Source organism: Phoxinus phoxinus, assembly GCF_949152265.1.
Source record: "Phoxinus phoxinus genome assembly, chromosome: 20".
Lineage (NCBI taxonomy): Eukaryota > Metazoa > Chordata > Actinopteri > Cypriniformes > Leuciscidae > Phoxinus > Phoxinus phoxinus.
Genome location: NC_136895.1, coordinates 31,611,201 through 31,632,240, shown reverse-complemented (window position 1 = coordinate 31,632,240; position 21,040 = coordinate 31,611,201). Strand labels below are relative to the sequence as shown.

The window sequence follows — 21,040 nt, the reverse complement described above, 5'->3', positions numbered from 1 at the left end:
AAAAAGTTACGATTGAAATAAACAGTGTTTTAAGATTCAGGTTCAGATCCAATGTAAAATAACACTGCACTTTATAAGTAAAATATACATTGCAAATATAGTTGTATTTGTGTTAGTGTTATTGAGAGTGTTATTATAGAGACAGCAGGAATATTAGTGTTATTATAGAGACACATCAGGAATATTAGGCTGCTGTCACTTTAAGAGCTGCACAGATCCAATATACTGATACACATGAACACAGAAAACATATCTCGCGCTTGAATGGTTTAAAGTCGTATTGAAATGCTCACAAAGGAATCGATAAGAGGAATCGAAATTTTAATTGTATAACAAGTATCCGATTCCTGACCTCAAGTAATAAAGACCCACTGAAACACACTCACAGTATCAGGCTGCTAATGCTAACGCTAACGCTAACAGAACATGTTTCTCACAGCAGTGTGGAGATGACGGAGGACGAGGTAGAGGTGAGTCTCTCTCAGAGAGTGTGTATGTTAGATATAACATCTCCAGACGTCACTAACACCTGTGAACACACACACACAGAGCGCGTTTACCCAGTTTGCACTGGGGTTTTGCTGTGACCAGTACACGCTAACGCAGCGGCTTCAAGCGGAGCGTCACGAGCGTGTCGTCGCGGAGGAGAATCTGCAGAGAGAACTGCTACACACCAGAGAGATGCTACAGGTACAGCAGAACACACACCTTTCTGGGTACATTAGTAAAGTTCAATTCTTAAATCTTTGAGGGTTTAAAATTAAGAGCGCCAACACATATTCAGTGTGCAGCTTGAACAAAGTCCACCGACTGAGAGATTGTGGGTGTGTTGTGAGGGTGTGTGCTGTCCTGCAGGTGTTGTGTGAGCGTCTTCCAGATGTGGAGAGCAGAGAGATGCTGGAGCAGATGAAGAACAACCTGCAGATGCTGGAGAGCAATGTGGACAGTGTTGTGAAAACAGCAGAGATGCTCGGAGCTGCACACCAGGTACTTCACATCACACAACCCGCATACACCTTTCACAAACCTTTTCATAACCATGTTTGCGCGTCAGGAAGCGCGCGTCAGTCACGCCGTGGAAATGATGTCGGTTCACGTGGAGCATCTCAAGAGACGTCACGCTTCAGAGAGCGAGGAGATACTGGAGGCCAGGAAGCAGCTGCACAGGAGGAAGCGTCGATTACACAGCGACTCCACAGGTCAGTGCTGCCCCCTAGTGGCCTGGAGGGTAAATAAACCTGTAGGGGCTGCTTACGCAACACCGTCTTCAACTCTAAAACGTACAACTTTTTATGGCCGTTCATTTACACGACAACGGCGTTTTAGGTGCCTGAAAATGCAAACTTTTGAAAACGGGTTTTAGCGCTGCCCCCTGGTGGCCTGGAGGGTTAATAAACCTGTAGTCTTAGGGGCTACTTACACGACACTGTTTTCCACTAAAAACGTAAAACTTTTTTGCGTTTTAGGCGTTCATTTACACGACAATGGCGTTTAGGTGCCTGAAAAGAGGTTTCAGCGCTGCCCCCTAGTGGCCTGGAGGGTAAATAAACCTGTAGGGGCTGCTTACGCAACACCGTCTTCAACTCTAAAACGTACAACTTTTTATGGCCGTTCATTTACACGACAATGGCGTTTTAGGTGCCTGAAAATGCACACTTTTGAAAACGAGTTTTAGCGCTGCCCCCTAGTGGCCTGGAGGGTTAATAAACCTGTAGTCTTAGGGGCTACTTACACGACACTGTTTTCCACTAAAAACCTAAAACTTTTTTGCGTTTTAGGCGTTCATTTACACGACAATGGCGTTTTAGGTGCCTGAAAAGAGGTTTCAGCGCTGCCCCCTAGTGGCCTGGAGGGTAAATAAACCTGTAGTCTTAGGGGCTGTTTACAACGACACCGTTTTCAACTAAAATTGCAAAACTTTTTTGCGTTTTGGCTGTTCATTTACACGACAATGGCGTTTTAGGTGCCTGAAAACTCAAACTTTTGAAAAGGGGTTTAGTGCTGCCCCCTAGTGGCCTGGAGGGTAAATAAACCTGTAGTCTTAGGGGCTGTTTACATAACATAATTTTTAACTAAAAACGAAAAACTTTTTATGCGTTTTGGCCGTTCATTTACATGACAACGGCATTACACAACAACAACTTTTGAAAATGGGGTTCAGTGCTGCCCTGTAGTGGCCTGGAGGGTAAATAAACCTGTAGTCCTAGGGGCCGCTTACACGACACCGTTTTCAACTTAAAATGTAAAACTTTTTATGCGTTTCTGCCGTTCATTTACATGACAATGGCGTTTTAGGTGCCTGAAAAGAGGTTTCAGCGCTGCCCCCTAGTGGCCTGGAGGGTAAATAAACCTGTAGTCTTAGGGGCTGTTTACAACGACACCGTTTTCAACTAAAATCGCAACTTTTTTGCGTTTTGGCCGTTCATTCACACGACAATGGCGTTTTAGGTGCCTGAAAACGCATACTTTTGTAAACGGGTTCAGTGCTACCCCCTAGTGGCCTGGAGGGTAAATAAACCTATAGTCTTAGGGGCTGTTTACACAACACCATTTTTAACTAGAAATGGAAAACTTTTAATGCGTTTTGGCCGTTCATTTATACGACAACGGCGTTACAAAACAACTACTTTTGAAAATGGGGTTCAGTGCTGCCCCCTAGTGGGCTGGAGGGTAAATAAACCTGTAGTCTTAGGGGCCACATACACGACACCATTTTCAACTTAGAATGTAAAACTTTTTATGCGTTTTTGCCGTTCATTCACACTTTGGAAAACGGGTTCAGTGCTGCCCCCTAGTGTCCTGGAGGGTAAATAAACCTGTAGTCTTATATAATCTGAGTTTTCTTCAAATAGATGACCGGGACCTGTTCAGACATTCATCACAACAGGTAACTGACCATGATTGAACTATTAGACTAAATCAGTGACTGATTTAAAAGAGCTAGTTCTCCAGACCTCTTATGATCTACTCACCTTCATGTCATTACAATCTTGTCAACCATCTTTTTGTAGATTAATGCCACTCTTTTAGTGACCAAACGTCTTTTATGTTGTTTGGAGCTTGATAGATGTAATGACTATGAGCTGTAATTAACGTTTGTCTTGTATTATTCTGAAATGTGTTTAACCACAGCCAACGCGCCGCAGGGTCAGCATCACATTACTCCCGACTCAATCCGAGGTACGTTTCTGCATCATATTCCAGCGTTTGCTTCTGCTTTGATTGTCTGGAGATTTTTACGAGTTTTTTTACCGCTGCAGTTGAAGCATCTAGAAGCTTCGTTTCTGGAGAACTGCGAAACCAGTGCGAACGCAAACGCAAAGCCTGATACGCCAGCAGACAGGAGGTAAAACTAGACTAGACTAGTAGCTCAAGCTTTGTTTAACCAGAAAATATGACTGTTTCCTGTTTGCGTCTCTCAGACAGGAAGTAGATTCTCCTGTGAACAGTCTAAACCAAGATGATGATGGCGACAGCAGCGTGTTTCAAAGGTAAAATGCGTGAAACAAACCCAGTCTGGAGCCGCACGGGTATATCTGTGGCAATAGCCAACAATACATTGTACGGGTCAAAATTATCGATTTTTCTTTTATGCCAAAAATCATGAGGATATTAAGATCATGTTCCATGAAGATATTTAGTAAATGTCCTACCGTAAATATATAAAACATGTATTTGTGTGAGTGAATGCAGCACAATCGTGAACATAAATGCACAACTTTAAAGGAGATTTTCTCAATGTTTAGATTTTTTTGCACCCTCAGATTTTCAATAGTTGTGTCTCAACCAAATATTGTCCTATCCTAACACACCACACATCAATGGAGAGATTATTTATTCAGCTTTGTATACAATGTATACATCTCAATTTTTAAAATAATGACCCTTGTGTCTGTGGTCCAGGGTCACATTTGTATTCCTTCACTACATGAATGCATGTGACCGATCTTTGTATTCGACAGTGTGACGCATCGCCGTCGTTATTCTCCAATCAAACCCAAAGAAAGTTCATGTGAGGGGGAGGAGTCAGAACGAGGGGAGGAGTCAGAGCGAGGGGAGGACAACCCTGAACTGTGCGTTTACAGTCGTGTCCATCATAACTTATGCGCATAATTCAGACCACCGACATGTGATGTGTTTGCAGGTGTCTCGCGGCACAGCGGCGCCCCCTGGTGTCCTGGAGGTTTCCTTACGGATGGATCGTCAGAGTGATTTCGCTCGTGTTCGGTCTGATTATGCTGATGGCGACTCTTTTATATGTATTCGTGAGTGTTTGTGTAAATCACTGATGGTTTAGTGTTGTTATAGATCTTAAAGGGGTAGTTCACTTTGAAATTAAATGTTGGTGTGTTTTATCTTACCTGAAGCGCATCCAAGATGTCGGTGTCTTTGTCTCCACAATAGTTTCAATTTTTATATTTTTAGGTCAACCCGTTCTTGTCTGTCAGTCATATAATGCAGGTCTATAGGCACTGTCTCCAAAAGCATGCAGAGAAAAGTCCAAATTACACAATTCCCCGTCGTAAGTGCACATTGATGGCCTAAGACACGAAACAAGCGGTTTGTGTGATAAAACCAACAGTATTTATATAGTTTTTATCTCTTTTACACAACCACGTCCATCTGATCTGTTTACACCGGATTTCTTCCCCGGAAACTAATCTAACCGCCTTCGATTGGACGTTGCATTTTTAAACTCAGCAGAAACGCGTGTGATTGGCTGTTCGGCTCAACGTATGCCTTTGATTGGCCTGAACAATGAAGCGAGTAGTGTGTCAAGATAGAAGGCTTACAGATTGGGAATAAGTGAAAACTCAACACTCCCGGATGAGTTCGCGCGAGCTTAGGCCATCAATGTGCACTTACGATGGGGAATTGTGTAATTTGGACTTTTCTCTGCATGCTTTTGGAGACAGTGCCTATAGACCTGCATTATATGACTGACAGACAAGAACGGTTTGACCTAAAAATATCAAAATTGAAACTACTGCGGAGACAAAGACACCGACATCTTGATGCACTTCAGGTAAGATAAAACATACCAACATTTAATTTCAAAGTGAACTATCCCTTCAATAGTTTAGGTATAAACACTTAATAACCGAATCATGGCTGTTTCTGTTTTTAGTGGCTTCTATTGAGTTACAACATTTAAGGATAACACAATAAAGTTGCCTTAACTTATTTCCATTGTGGTCCTTGATTTTTGTTAGCGTGTCACTGATTGTGGGTTTCCCCCAGGTGGCGCTATTGAGTCACACTCACTCATCACTCATGGACAGCAGATTAACGTAACTGGATTATAGAGTTAAACTCACTTTAATCCTTGTGAATGTGGCTGGTCGTGTGTCCTGAACGCAACACACACAGATCGGCATTAAATATTCTTGTTTATTTCAACTGAACGTCCTCCTTTCTCCTGAAACAGCTGCAAACTAAAGCCATGGCAACATATGAATGACTCGAATTAACACTATTTAAATTCATTGAGAAGCTTCACCAGGTGTTGCGCATTTCATGCTGCTTTCATTTGGATTGTTAGCAATGGTAATGAATGCATGAGAGACGTTAATATTCATGAATGCAGTTTAATAGAGGCGTCAAATGAGCCGGATCTGGATGAGATTAAACTTTCTTCTTCATTCTGCTGAAGTTATATAAACTCAGACGTCTGCTAATGATCTCCTGTCTCCTGTCCTGTGAATTTCAGGGCATCTTAACCCCGCCCACATTCTTCTGCGCAGCCAATCACATCTCAGAATGAGAAGCAAGATCAGGAAGTGCTCTTAATTTTCTGCTCAGGTCATTTTAACCGGATTAAAGCGGCTCAGAGGAGCAGAAAATGTCCTTAAACGAACACTGTAGATAACGACATGCAGATCATCGTATTTAGGATCAAATAATTACCACTGAACTTTATTGTTGATTTAATGTTTTTAAGGATTAGCCTATTTGTAAAAGTGTTATTATTTGTTCAAATGAAATTAGTTATATTGTATTTTTGTTTATAAAATAATTACTTCATATATTTTGTAACTAAAACACAATTAATAAAGAATTACAATTAATTCTCATTTTTTAAATTTACGTTCTATTTATCATCAGTATATCACATTAGGTCATTGTATTGGTATAAATTCAAAATAAATATACATTTATTTATAATTAAAAATGATAAAATCATATATGTGTGGTTTGTGTGTCATTTATATGGCAATAAATACGTTTTAATATTATGTAATTAATTATTATAATATAATCTCAGATGATTATGTGTAATCTCTGAAACTGAATTATGATGTGAACGAGCTCGTGAAATGACGTGCGGTGACGTAACGCTCACGCGCTGAACGTGCAGAGACTCGATGCGATTAAACATGATTCTGCAACTCATGGAGATTCATGTGTTCAGCAACTCTGGGGTCAAGATGTCACTTTAAAGCATATGATCATATTATCACCAGATATTATACACGTGATACACACACGGGGATGATAAGCAGAATGAACTCAAGCATGATGCTGCAGAACTATATTAGATTATAAATATAAATTATTCAGTGGGCACCTGTTCACCCAGGTGAGGCCGCGCTCGTGCACTGTCACACACATACACGCGCGCGCGCGCACGCGTGTCAGCAGTGCTCGATTACACGTTAAGCTGCACACATCGGCAAGCACATGTTCTAAACCACTAACATGTAATTAAAGCCTGTTTTCATATCGTTTTTAATGATAATATATGCTTTTGTACAAATATATTAACATTCACATTGCTGTATATACTATAGGCTACATCATTTCCAAGTTCTTCACCATCTTACACCAAAATTAAGATTAAAAATAAAGTTTGTTTTTCTTCATCATTAAAGTAGGCTACAAGGCAGCATATTTAATGACATATTTGGCACTTTATTTTAACGCAGTATTTGCAGGGAAAGGTTATGGTATTTTTTTTTCTCCAGATTTTTTTATTTTTTTTTATTTTTTAGAAATGCTTAAAGAAAAGAAACGACAAAAAAACATTATAAAAAAAACATTGAAAGGTTATTGTGATTGGCTCTCAGGTGATCGCGGGTGACGTCACTCGGCCCCGCCACCCCCGCGCGCGCGCTCATGAAGCTGAAGCGAGCGCGTGAGAGTTCAGGTAGATGCTCAACAACTGCGTCTCCTCATCACATCATCATCATCATCATCATCACTCCGGTAAGACTGGCTTCTTCTTTCATATGAATTATCATTTCCCTGAGAACTCATGAGCTCGGGTTTCAAACGCTACACATGTGATCATATTTCTGTTTATTCTAAACTCAGTATTTAAACTGTTGTGAATATTGTGACATTAAATGTTAAACGCTAGAGAGAACGAAATTGAAATACCAAAGATAAATGTAAATGATAAGCATTCACAAACTTTATATAAATATATGAAAATATATGAATTAAAGTTGAATTATTCTTAACCATTCAAATGTGTGTTAACAAATGATCTGGGTAACATTATAATGTGCAATAATGCTGGTTAATGTTTTTGACACTTTATTCGTTTATTAGTATTAAGTGTTAATGCATTAGTTAAAATTAACTATTTTTAAAGCTTTCATTAGACTTTGTTTAGTAAAAATATAACTCACTTAATATCGCTTGCTCATGTTTGTTCACGCTGCATTAATTAATGCTGACAAATACAACTTTTGATTTGAATAATGTATTAGTACATGTTTTAATAACTATTAGGCAAGATGAATAAATGCTGTAGAATCATTGTTCACACTGTAACTTTACAGTAAAGTGATTCCAGATATTAAAGGCATTAACCTACATAGAGAGGTCAGAGGTCAGAGATCAAAACTCTTCTGAGAAACGCACCGGATTCATTAGTGTGACCGACCGCAACCTTTATATAAGTAATCTGCCACACTTCAGAAGGATTATGAACATGCGCATTAATATGACAGATGTGTGTGTTTTAGAGTCGGTGTGTGAAACGCGAGCCGCGATGGGTCGGAAGGAGATCAACTGCAGCTGGAAGAAAATCACCAACAACATCAAGGAGATCTTTGACTTCAAGGAAGTGCTGGGATCGTGAGTATGGAGCGCTTCATGAAAGACTGAGTCAGGAATCAGCTGAAGGTGTTTTTGTGAGCTTGAGCGCTATTACGGGATCAGAAGCTTTATTTCTCAGAGGAGACACATGCGTCTAAACATGAGACTCAGATTAACGGATTGAGGACCAGGGGACATTTTTATCAATGAAGCCGTTCATCCTGTTGAGAAACGCCTGGAGGAACCGCTCAGCACTCCTACAGAATATCATTCCATGCGTTGTTCATCACTGCGACGTGTTCAGATGCATTACAGAGCAATCTGAGATGTTATAAAGCTTTAAGAGACACGATTATCTAGGGGTGCGCGATATATCGGCCACATATCGGTATCTGCCGATATCGGTTCATTTGCAATGTTGTCGGTAACTGCCGATATCAGTTCATTTGTAATGTTATCGGTAACTGCCGATATCGGTTCATTTGTAATGTTATCGGTAACTGCTGATATCGGTTCATTTGTAATGTTATCGGTAACTGCAGATATCGGTTCTTTTGTAATGTTATCGGTAACTGCCGATATCGGTTCATTTGTAATGTTATCGGTATCTGCCGATACCGGTTCATTTGCAATGTTGTCGGTAACTGCCGATATCGGTTCATTTGCAATGTTGTCGGTAACTGCCGATATCGGTTCATTTGTAATGTTATCGGTAACTGCCGATATCGGTTCATTTGTAATGTTATCGGTAACTGCCGATATCGGTTCATTTGCAATGTTGTCGGTAACTGCCGATATCGGTTCATTTGTAATGTTATCGGTAACTGCCGATATCGGTTCATTTGTAATGTTATCGGTAACTGCCGATATCGGTTCATTTGCAATGTTGTCGGTAACTGCCGATATCGGTTCATTTGTAATGTTATCGGTAACTGCCGATATCGGTTCATTTGCAATGTTGTCGGTAACTGCCGATATCGGTTCATTTGTAATGTTATCGGTAACTGCTGATATCGGTTCATTTGTAATGTTATCGGTAACTGCAGATATCGGTTCTTTTGTAATGTTATCGGTAACTGCCGATATCGGTTCATTTGTAATGTTATCGGTATCTGCCGATACCGGTTCATTTGCAATGTTGTCGGTAACTGCCGATATCGGTTCATTTGTAATGTTATCGGTAACTGCCGATATCGGTTCATTTGTAATGTTATCGGTAACTGCCGATATCGGTTCATTTGCAATGTTGTCGGTAACTGCCGATATCGGTTCATTTGTAATGTTATCGGTAACTGCCGATATCGGTTCATTTGTAATGTTATCGGTAACTGCCGATATCGGTTCATTTGCAATGTTGTCGGTAACTGCCGATATCGGTTCATTTGTAATGTTATCGGTAACTGCCGATATCGGTTCATTTGCAATGTTGTCGGTAACTGCCGATATCGGTTCATTTGTAATGTTATCGGTAACTGCCGATATCGGTTCATTTGTAACGTTATCGGTAACTGCTGATATCGGTTCATTTGTAACGTTATCGGTAACTGCTGATATCGGTTCATTTGCAATGTTGTCGGTAGGGGCGGAGCCAGACGATGTAAATGTTCAGCTAAATGCACTATTTTTCAGGCTGTTTGAGATAATAGAATGCCTAAAAATCTATACACTATCTGGGAAAATGATGATAGTTAGGCCTACTCAATAAAATTTTAATTAAAAAAAAAAAAATGGACGCGCGAATGAGGTGAATTCGCCACGCTAAGTAAACGCCTCATTCGCGCCGCAGGACCTCCAGACGCGCGTAAACGCGTCTTCACATTGACTTAAACATTGAAATCACTCGGGCCAGACGCTCTATTCGCGTTTGGTGTGAACGCAGCATACACTCGTCCCGACGCTGCTTCTGAATCTCTCTCCGGCCGGTGAGGTTTACTGTTAGTGTTCCATATAAAAAACTTTATGTCCATATTAACTTCAGCCGTTAGCCAGTAAGCTCGCTACGACGCCGGTGTAACATACAATAGCCCGCCAGCTCCTGATGACAACGACGAAGAAGAAGATTTATATTCTTCGTTAGTTTTTATTGGCAGTTGGCAAACAAGCTGAGTGATGCGCGATGCATTACCGTCTGCCACCACGCACGGTAATAGAGCTTTTGTTTCATTTTTTGCCGCTCCAGTCAGAAAGACTGAGAAGAAATGAAACAAAGTTGAAGTTATTTTAAAAAACCTAAAAGATTCGGGACTTTTGACAAAACATTTGGGGCTTAAGTCCCCTTAGCCCACCCCTAGCGCCGCAAATATTAAAAAATATCGGTTATCGGTATCGGCCAAAATGTTCATCCTTACTGTGATCTCCAATGGCACTTTATGAAGGGTTGTGAAGCATTATGAGGTACGATGAAGTGTTATGAGTTGTCATGATTATTACAAAGCGTTCTGAAATGTTATGAAGCTTTAAGAGGCACTTCAATCTCTTACAACAGTTTATGAAGGGTTATGAGGTGCTATGAAGCTTTATGAAATATAAAAAAATCAGTGTGGGACTATAAGGTGTTTGGAAGCTTTGTAAGGCTTTACTGAACCATTATGAATCTATAAAGTGTTATGAAGCTTTATGAATCATCATGAGTTGTTATAAAGGGTTATAAAGTGGGTTGAAATGCTATGATGCTTTAAGTAATTCTACAGTAAGTTCTAATGACAGTTTATGAAGGGGTATAAAGCATTATTAGGCGTTATGAAGCATTACAAAATGTTATAAAGCTTTAAGAGTCAATTTACAGTAAGCTCTTATAACACTTTATGAAGAGTTATGAAGTATTATGAGATGTTATGAGGTAGTATGAGACACTATAGGATGTGAGGAAGCTTTGCAAGGCTGTTCTGAACTATTACAAGGCATTGTGAAGTAAAAGGTCCTTATGAGGGGTTATGAAGCTTTATGAAGCATTATAAGATGTTTTGAAGCTTTAAGAGGCGCTATAAACTCTTATGACACTTTGTGAAGGTTCATGAAGCTGAGGTATTATGAATATGAAGCTTTATGTGATGTTATAAATCAGTATGAGACACTATAAGGTGTTAGAAAACTTTGTAAGGCATTACTGAGGCATTGTAACGTGTTATGAAGAATTATAAAGTGGGCAAAATGCTATGAAGCTCTAAGAGGCCATATAAGCTCTTATGACACTTATTACAGGGTTTTAAAAGAAAGCAGGTTCGATTATAATCATGTCATTACAGAGTATTACGAATTGTTATGAAGCTTTATGAAGCACTCTTACAGTTATGACGTGTTATGAGCTGTTATGAAGCTTTATGAAGCACTCTTACAGTTATGACGTGTTATGAGCTGTTATGAAGCTTTATGAAGCACTCTTACAGTTTTGAAGTGTTATAATGCTTTATGAGGCACTATAATGTGTTAGGAAGCTTCATATGTTAAACTGAACTATTATGAGGCAGTGTAAAGTAATATGAATCTTTATGAAGTTTTATGAAGCTTTATGAGTTGTTATGGAGCATTACAAAGTGTAAAAAAAATGTATGAAGCTTTAATAGCCACTATAAACTCTTATGAAACTTTTGAGGGGTTAGGAAACATTATGAGGTGCTATGAAGCTTTTTGAAGTGTTGTGGAACTTCACAGGAATCTACAAGGTGTTATGTAGCTTTGTACTTAGCCATTGTGAGGAATTGTGAAGTGTTATGACAGTTTATGAGATGTTTTGATGCATTATGAGGCAGGCACTACAAAATAATATGCATTATAATGCACCAGAAGCTGTAATGGAGACAGTATAAGGAGTTCCAAAGCTTGGCAAGGCATACCGAGGAATAGAGAAGCATTAATGAATCATTATGAAGCATTATGAAGTGTTATAAAGCTTTATGAGTCACTATGAGGCATGCATTTTTGCAAGTTAATATTCAAAAATGCTTGTCAGGAGTTTGTTGATCATGTGAGCATTAGTGAGCCTTCTCTCTCTCTCTCTCTCTCTCTCTCTCTCGTTTTGGCACCTGTCAATCTTCTTTAGCAGGTGAATGACACAGACATCAGAGAACATCCTGACACTAGTTAATTAAAGGATTACTGAGGCAGTCAATGTTAGTGGGTTTACGAAGCTACACCAACACGGGGACAAATTTGTTTCCAAAAAAGAATTAGATCTAACGAATCTTTGTTAAATCTTCTTTTTAATTCTTGTTAATTATAGATGAATTATTCATAACGTCTAGAATGAGTGTCATAGTTGACTCCTGCACACATTCATGTGGATTACAGCATTGATTTAAACTAAAGCATTACAGATTTGACTTCAAATAATCATTGGATCATCAATGGTCAACATCCAAACGGTGACTATTATGTTCTCAATCTCAATCTGTGATAATCTCTGCTGTGGGAGTGTGTTTTCACACACACATGGTTTGACAATGTGACCAACATGGTGAGGACATTGCCAGGTGGTTTCTGTGTTGTTCTGGGCGGTTGCAAGGTATTTCTAGGGTGTCCTAGATTAGATGCATTGTGGGTAATGAGTTGTTCCTGGGTCTCTTATGTAACGCACAGTAATCCTCGTCCTAGGACAGTTATTTAAGATAGACCAGGTGGGTTGAAGCCTTTACTGGATCAAGCTGGACACACACACAGCTGTGCCTTGTGCCGATAGATTAATGCTGATCTCAAACACACTCGCTGGGGCTTCAACGTTCATGTGTTTCCGCAGGGGCTCGTTTTCTGAGGTCTACCTGGTGAGAGAGAGAAAGACCGGGAATTTCTACGCCCTGAAGTGTGTGAAGAAGAAACAGCTGCACAACTCCAACCTTGAGAACGAGATCAAGGTGCTGAAGAGGTACGAGACAAAACCAGACACAAACACCACTAAAACCAGCACTCGGATCACAAATATAATCATCAGAGAGCCTTACCACAGATTACAGACCATAAACATCACAGGCCATTAACATGAAGACCACAGAACAATATCAGTACAGCAAACATCACAGGCCATTAACATAAAGACCACAGAACAATATCAGTACAGCAAACATCACAGGCCATTAACATAAAGACCACAGAACAATATCAGTACAGCAAACATCACAGGCCATTAACATAAAGACCACAGAACAATATCAGTACAGCAAACATCACAGGCCATTAACATAAAGACCACAGAACAATATCAGTACAGCAAACATCACAGGCCATTAACATGAAGACCACAGAACAATATCAGTACAGCAAACATCACAGGCCATTAGCATAACGTCATATACAGTCATTTTGGCAAATCTTTCACAAGTTATAAGCAAAAAGAGCCATCTTTCATATCTCCTGACCACAAGGTGGCACCACACCGAAACTGTGCAGGCAGCCTCAGGTCATGGTTGTCATAACACACACCAAGACTGAATCACAAAAAATCACAAAACTCTCACTGGTGCAGCATGCCGAGTTGAACCATACCCAATTTTCCCATATCGGCCATTTTGGGTGTCGGCCATTTTGGGTGTCGTCGGCCATTTTGAGTTTGGTTGTCATATGCTATATTTTACGAAAATTGGCGCTTCTTTCAAAAACTTGGTAAGTGTCTTCGGCACCATGCCCTGAAAGTACTCAAGAAAATGCTAAAATGAAGATGCTAAAAACTTTTGATTAAATTAGCTTATATTGATGAAACTGGTCTTAATCGATTCCTTAGGTCATGGTGAGAACATAAATTCCAATTCCAAAACACAGATGTAAAGATCACAGACTAAAAACTACTGACCACAAATACGACGGACCATTAACACAAACAGGCCTGACTCCACATACACACCACAACCTCCTAAAACTACTGACCGACACTAAACACCATGTTCTGGATTCTGAAGTGTCTCTCTCTCTCTTTCAGGATAAAGCATGATAATGTGGTGGGATTGGAAGATTTCTACGAAACGAGAACACACTATTACTTGGTCATGGAGCTGTACGTGTTTGATAATGCCTAAGATATACACACAAACACGTCTCTCCGCATGTGTATTAACTCTGACATGTTTGGCTGTCTGTGAAGGGTGTCGGGCGGAGAGCTGTTTGACCGTATTCTGGATCGAGGTGTTTTCACGGAAAAAGACGCCAGCCGTGTGATCAAACAGGTCCTGGAGGCCGTTTCCTACCTGCACCAGAACAGCATCGTCCACAGAGACCTGAAGGTAAAGAGCTTGATCTTCTAATGCATCTTCTGTTGAGGTTTTAATTAAAGACGACCTATATGCGTTCAATTCTCATGAAAATCTCTGCAAAGTTCCAGTTATTCTCTATATAAGCGTCACTGGTTCTAAAATCTCCATTGTAGTCTTGAGTTTCTTCCGGGAACGAACACGTCACAATATTCCTCATTATATTAATTAATATGCAGAATAAAGGGGCGGGGCCTGGTTGAGTTAGTTAATAATGTGTTAAACTGGAGGTTATTCTAAGGGGTGGGACATTTCCCAAACACACTCGAAGCGCTCGACCAATCCCAACACACTGCTCCAGCCGACCAATCACAGCACAGTGTGCTTTTTAAGAAGGAAGGGCTTCATACAGACAGGAAGTAAACAGAGCGTTACTGACAGACTGGGACGAGAGGAGCTGCAACAATGGAGAATATGAGGAAAATAATCAACATTCAAGCAGGAGAACCTGTTCTAGGAGAGTCTAAAATGGCGTAATAGGTCCTAAATGTCATTCATGTCCACTGTTCTATCCGTCTGTAGCCTGAGAACCTGCTCTACTACAGTCCAGATGAGAACGCTAAGATCATGATCAGTGACTTCGGTCTGTCGAAAATGGCGGATCACGGCGTGATGTCCACGGCCTGTGGAACACCAGGATATGTTGGTACGAACGCTTTTACTTCTGCTGTTAGATTGCCTGTAATGGTTATGATTCTCATTACGGTGATGATTCTCATTATGGATATGATTCTCATTATGGTTATGATTCTCATTACGGTGATGATTCTCATTACGGTGATGATTCTCATTACGGTGATGATTCTCATTACGGTGATGATTCTCAGTACGGTGATGATTCGTGATGATTCTCATTATGATGATGATGATGATTCTCATTACGGTGATGATTCTCATTACGGTGATGATTCTCATTATGGTGATGATTCTCATTACGGTGATGATTCGTGATGATTCTCATTATGATGATGATTCTCATTACGGTGATGATTCTCATTACGGTGATGATTCTCATTACGGTGATGATTCGTGATGATTCTCATTATGATGATGATTCTCATTACGGTTATGATTCTCATTACGGTGATGATTCGTGATGATTCTCATTATGATGATGATTCTCATTACGGTTATGATTCTCATTACGGTGATGATTCGTGATGATTCTCATTATGATGATGATTCTCATTACGGTTATGATTCTCATTACGGTGATGATTCTCATTACGGTGATGATTCTCATTATGGTGATGATTCTCATTAGGATGATGATTCTCATTACGGTTATGATTCTCATTACGGTGATGATTCTCATTATGGTGATGATTCTCATTACGGTGATGATTCTCATTACGGTGATGATTCGTGATGATTCTCATTATGATGATGATTCTCATTACGGTTATGATTCTCATTACGGTTATGATTCTCATTACGGTGATGATTCTCATTATGGTGATGATTCTCATTATGGTGATGATTCTCATTACGGTGATGATTCTCATTACGGTGATGATTCTCATTATGGTGATGATTCTCATTACGGTGATGATTCTCATTACGGTGATGATTCTCATTATGGTGATGATTCTCATTACGGTTATGATTCTCATTACGGTGATGATTCTCATTATGGTGATGATTCTCATTACGGTGATGATTCTCATTACGGTGATGATTCTCATTATGGTGATGATTCTCATTACGGTGATGATTCTCATTACGGTGATGATTCTCATTACGGTGATGATTCTCATTATGGTGATGATTCTCATTACGGTGATGATTCTCATTACGGTGATGATTCTCATTACGGTGATGATTCTCATTACGGTGATGATTCTCATTACGGTGATGATTCGTGATGATTCTCATTATGATGATGATTCTCATTACGGTTATGATTCTCATTACGGTGATGATTCTCATTATGGTGATGATTCTCATTACGGTGATGATTCTCATTACGGTGATGATTCTCATTACGGTGATGATTCTCATTACGGTGATGATTCTCATTATGGTGATGATTCTCATTACGGTGATGATTCTCATTACGGTGATGATTCGTGATGATTCTCATTATGATGATGATTCTCATTATGGTGATGATTCTCATTACGGTGATGATTCTCATTATGGTTATGATTCTCATTATGTTATGATTCTCTTTACGGTTATGATTCTCATTATGGTGATGATTCTCATTACGGTGATGATTCTGATGATTTTCATCAGCTCCCGAGGTTCTGGCTCAGAAACCGTACAGTAAAGCGGTGGATTGCTGGTCTATCGGCGTCATAACGTACATTCTGTGAGTCTGCCGTCATTCTACACACTCTTGAGATCCGGTCAGGTGTGTTTTTCCTCAAACGCTGATCTCTTCATGTGTTTTTTTAGGTTGAGTGGATACCCGCCATTTTACGAGGAGAATGAAACACGCCTTTTCTCCAAGATCATGAAGGCAGAATATGCGTTTCACTCGCCGTACTGGGACGACATCTCTGAGTCAGGTGCGTCCGCTAAAATTACACAGTGCACCTTTAATGTTAGTATGTATTGTAAATCTTTGTGAATAATTCTGGTTTGTTCTGATTTCTGCAGCGAAGGACTTTATCAGGCACATGCTGGAGAAAAACCCTAATAAACGCTACACAACGGAACAAGCGCTCGGTCACCCATGGTGAGAAACCTCTGAGAATCTCAGGACAGTTTTACTGCCAGTTTATATGAGGACTGATGAACTGAGTCATGAATAAATATGATCAGCATATTGAATCATGAAAAAAAACCTGCAGATCACGATTAAACAAATATACAACCTGATTCATTACAATATTTACTAATAAATAATCAAACATGCTGATTCATGAATAAATGTACTTACGTGTGAATAAACAGACAAATGTTTATTTATGAAAAACTTCATAAATAAACTAATGCATAGAAATATGCTGCTTCATAAATAAACAAATATACAGATTCAGGAATAAACAAAGTTTAAAATAAGCATGTTGATACATGAATAAACACAGATTCATGAAAAAACATGTTTGATGAATCATACCTATGAATAAACAAATACATTAATGAATACTGATTCATTAAAAAATGCTTTGATAAATCAACTTGATAATTAAACATAAATAAACTAATGCATAAACATGCATATTCATAACTAAATAAACTGATTCATGGATAAACATAATTTTTGCAATAAGCATGTTGATTCATGGATTCATGTACACTGATTCATGAAAAGCACATGATGAATAATCATTATTATTCATGAATAAACAAATGTATGAATAAACATGCAGATTCATAAATGTATGAATAAACATGCAGATTCATAAATGTATAAATAATCATGCAGATTCATAAATGTATGAATAAACATGCAGATTCATAAATGTATGAATAAACATGCAGATTCATAAATGTATGAATAAACATGCAGATTCATAAATGTATGAATAAACATGCAGATTCATAAATGTATAAATAATCATGCAGATTCATAAATGTATGAATAAACATGCAGATTCATAAATGTATGAATAATCATGCAGATCCATAAATGTATGAATAAACATGCAGATTCATAAATGTATGAATAATCATGCAGATTCATAAATGTATGAATAAACATGCAGATTCATAAATGTATGAATAATCATGCAGATTCATAAATGTATAAATAATCATGCAGATTCATAAATGTATGAATAAACATGCAGATTCATAAATGTATGAATAATCATGCAGATTCATAAATGTATGAATAAACATGCAGATTCATAAATGTATGAATAATCATGCAGATTCCTAAATGTATAAATAATCATGCAGATTCATAAATGTATGAATAAACATGCAGATTCATAAATGTATAAATAATCATGCAGATTCATAAATGTATGAATAAACATGCAGATTCATAAATGTATAAATAATCATGCAGATTCATAAATGTATGAATAATCATGCAGATTCATAAATGTATGAATAAACATGCTGCTGTTTTGTGCAGGGTAATTGGAGACACGGCGCACAATGACAATATTATTCAGTCCGTCTGTGAGCAGATGCAGAAGAACTTTGCCAAGTCCAAGTGGAAGGTGAGAGAGCAGATCACGCACACACTCAATTTCGAATATTTCGTTGAATTTATGGTAAGATACATAACTTACACAGTCACTTCTGATAACAGATCACTCTAAATTGTACTGTCATCTCATGCATTTTCTGTAAAGCAGCTTTGAAATGATGTGTATTGTGAAAAGCGCTATACAAATCAAGTGAATTGAATATATGAGCATATGTGTGTGTTTCAGCGAGCCATTAACGTGACGGTGGCGGTCAGTCACATGCGACGTCTTCAGCTCGCTCACGCTGACCCCGAGGTCATGACCCCGAGCACGACCCCGACCCCGCTGATCGAGGTGCTGGACGTCTCGTCTCCAAACCCCGCCCCCCGCGAGCTGGACACCAATGGGAACCCCTCGTCAAGTCACATGACCCTGTCGCCTCAATCTGATGTCATGAGGGGGCGTGGCCCGCTCAAGGCCTGCAACAGCGAGCCGATGCACGCGCTGGTCATCGCTGAGACCGGGCAACACGTGTATCACTCAGAGTCGGACCTGTGCGCGTCAGACTGCGCCGCTGACAGGTGATGCTAGCATCAAATACTGCGCCAAATAAAGACTTTTTAATATTTTTAGTGATTGACATTTTATGGTTATTCCATGTTCAAATCACAAATTTGAGAAAGTTCATACAAAAAACTTAAGTATCCAAAACTGTTCGAGTTTCAATGAATCAATTTATAACTGATTCATAGAATCCATTCCTAACAAATTCAAATAGTTGTTTAAAAAATCAGACTTAGTGAATCGATTCATTTCTAATACTGAATCGATTCATTACCGTGAATTGATTATTGATCGTTGAACTGAAATTTCAATGAATCAATCCACAACTCTGATTCAGTGAATTGATTGCTAATGGATTCAAAAAGTTGTTTAATAAATTCAACTCAGTGAATCGACTCATTTGATGCACTGAATCAACTTATTTGATTCCGTGAATTTATTTATTTGTTTAGCTGAAATTTCAATGAATCAATCCACAACTCTGATTCAGTGAATCGATTCCTAACGGACTCAAGTAGTTGTTTCGTAAATTCAACTAAGTGAATCGACTCATTTGATTCACTGAATCTGATTCACAAACTCGACTCATTTGATTCACAGACTCGACTCAGTTGGGTTTTTCAAATTAGCAGATTCAGTGAATCAAATAGGTCTATTCGCTGATTCACAACTCCCATTCTATGATTCATTTGCATCATCACTATAAAATGTTTCCTCAAGTCTCCATGTGGCATGCCTGTAAATAGTTTAATGCAACAAGTGTTGATGAATATTGCTGTTCATAACTATATTGCAGTTTATGAATGTGCATAAATATACATACATTCAAATATTTATTTAAACCATGCTTTTATAAGTAATTGTCCTGTTTTTTCTTTCTTTTTCTGATTGTGTGAAGCAGTTTGCATCAGTCTTCAGTGTCTGGTTGAAGTGAATGAAGCTCTCATGAGTGTGTTGTGTGTGTTTCAGGTCGGACAGAATGATGTGTGGCACAGATGGGCGTGGCCAGACCCTTCAGACCGGCGTTTGCTCTCTGATGTAATCGTCTGACTGACAGCTGTCAATCAAATGAAGTGAGTATCCACTCAGGCCTCCGCTTTAACCGTCACGTGATTGTGAAGGTGTGTGACCAGTATATATATATATATTAATTTAAGTTGTGACATAGTTCATCTGGTTTATTGTTGTTTTTGGCTAGTAGAACTTCTGAATGGCCGGTAACTTAAAAGATTTAGTAGCCAAATTAGCCGGTGAGTACTCACTACTCTCTCTCTCTCTCAGATCGTGTTTATCTTGAGCGTCGGCTCGTTCCGTCACACGTCGGACCCACAGACCGACTCAATCGAGTGCCAATCGCACACACACATCCGCTTCTCTCATCTCTGACGGGACATCGTGTCATTTTGAAGAGACTGAGAGCGTCCTTCCTCTCAGGAGTTACGCCGTGAGACCGTACGGTCTGTTTGTCGTATTATTTCACTACTGTCTGCATATATATGTACAGTAGTCACATTTACACCCGTGGTGGGCTGATCAGGGTGCATCATGGGAAGGGCGGATCACATGTGCCACTGTTCAACGGTAAACAGCCGCGTGTTTGAGTGTGTTTAAGCTCAGAAATACTGAAGGACTGTGTTTAAACATTATTTTCTTATTTAAGGACTTATTTATCCTTGCTGTTGTAAACTCTATGTTTGTGTTTTATATGTGCTTATAAGATCATTGTATCTGTTGAAAGCTAAATGTGTATTATCACAGACCCCTGCTGTAATAAACATGCTGCTGTATTAAAAACATCAAATAAAACTAATTACACACTAACTTGAATGTGGGCGAGTTTAATTAAAACACAACATGTCGAGCAAAAGGCTGAGAAAATCAACAATGTGTGTGAGCAATGCTTCTGTCACTGGTGTCTGCTTCTTCTCCTGTGTTTGGATCAGGAGACTCAGTGATCTTGCAGAAGATGTGTAATAGCGTCAGTGTTGGGGAAAGTTACTTTTAAAAGTAATGCATTACAATATTGCGTTACTCCCTTAAAAAGTAACTATTGCATTACTTAGTTATTACTTTTTTAGAAAAGTAATGCGTTACGTTACTTTTGCG

At 39.0% G+C, this 21,040-nt stretch overlaps 1 protein-coding gene across 3 annotated transcripts in view; it reads left to right on the top strand.

The window, feature by feature from the left end:
* camk1ga (calcium/calmodulin-dependent protein kinase IGa) overlaps positions 1 to 20,759 on the top strand; it is a 21,619-nt gene extending 860 nt beyond the window's left edge. Inside the window, exons 1-14 of one of the 3 annotated variants that reach the window (XM_079592996.1) lie at positions 4,145 to 4,265; positions 7,068 to 7,206; positions 7,974 to 8,085; positions 12,779 to 12,904; positions 13,952 to 14,026; positions 14,114 to 14,252; positions 14,802 to 14,925; positions 16,518 to 16,593; positions 16,680 to 16,792; positions 16,884 to 16,962; positions 18,313 to 18,400; positions 18,617 to 18,951; positions 19,904 to 20,007; positions 20,216 to 20,759. In XM_079592996.1, coding sequence (XP_079449122.1) covers positions 7,152 to 7,206; positions 7,974 to 8,085; positions 12,779 to 12,904; positions 13,952 to 14,026; positions 14,114 to 14,252; positions 14,802 to 14,925; positions 16,518 to 16,593; positions 16,680 to 16,792; positions 16,884 to 16,962; positions 18,313 to 18,400; positions 18,617 to 18,951; positions 19,904 to 19,976 — 1,395 coding nt within the window. In that variant the 5' untranslated portion in view covers positions 4,145 to 4,265; positions 7,068 to 7,151 and the 3' untranslated portion in view covers positions 19,977 to 20,007; positions 20,216 to 20,759. Of the gene's footprint in view, positions 1 to 439; positions 471 to 549; positions 691 to 855; positions 988 to 1,054; positions 1,200 to 2,852; positions 2,888 to 3,132; positions 3,181 to 3,260; positions 3,347 to 3,422; positions 3,492 to 3,962; positions 4,074 to 4,144; positions 4,266 to 7,067; positions 7,207 to 7,973; positions 8,086 to 12,778; positions 12,905 to 13,951; positions 14,027 to 14,113; positions 14,253 to 14,801; positions 14,926 to 16,517; positions 16,594 to 16,679; positions 16,793 to 16,883; positions 16,963 to 18,312; positions 18,401 to 18,616; positions 18,952 to 19,903; positions 20,008 to 20,215 lie in introns of those variants that run through there. The other 2 variants (XR_013795345.1, XR_013795346.1) reach the window with 2 other exon arrangements.
* The last annotated feature ends 281 nt before the right edge of the window (positions 20,760 to 21,040 follow it).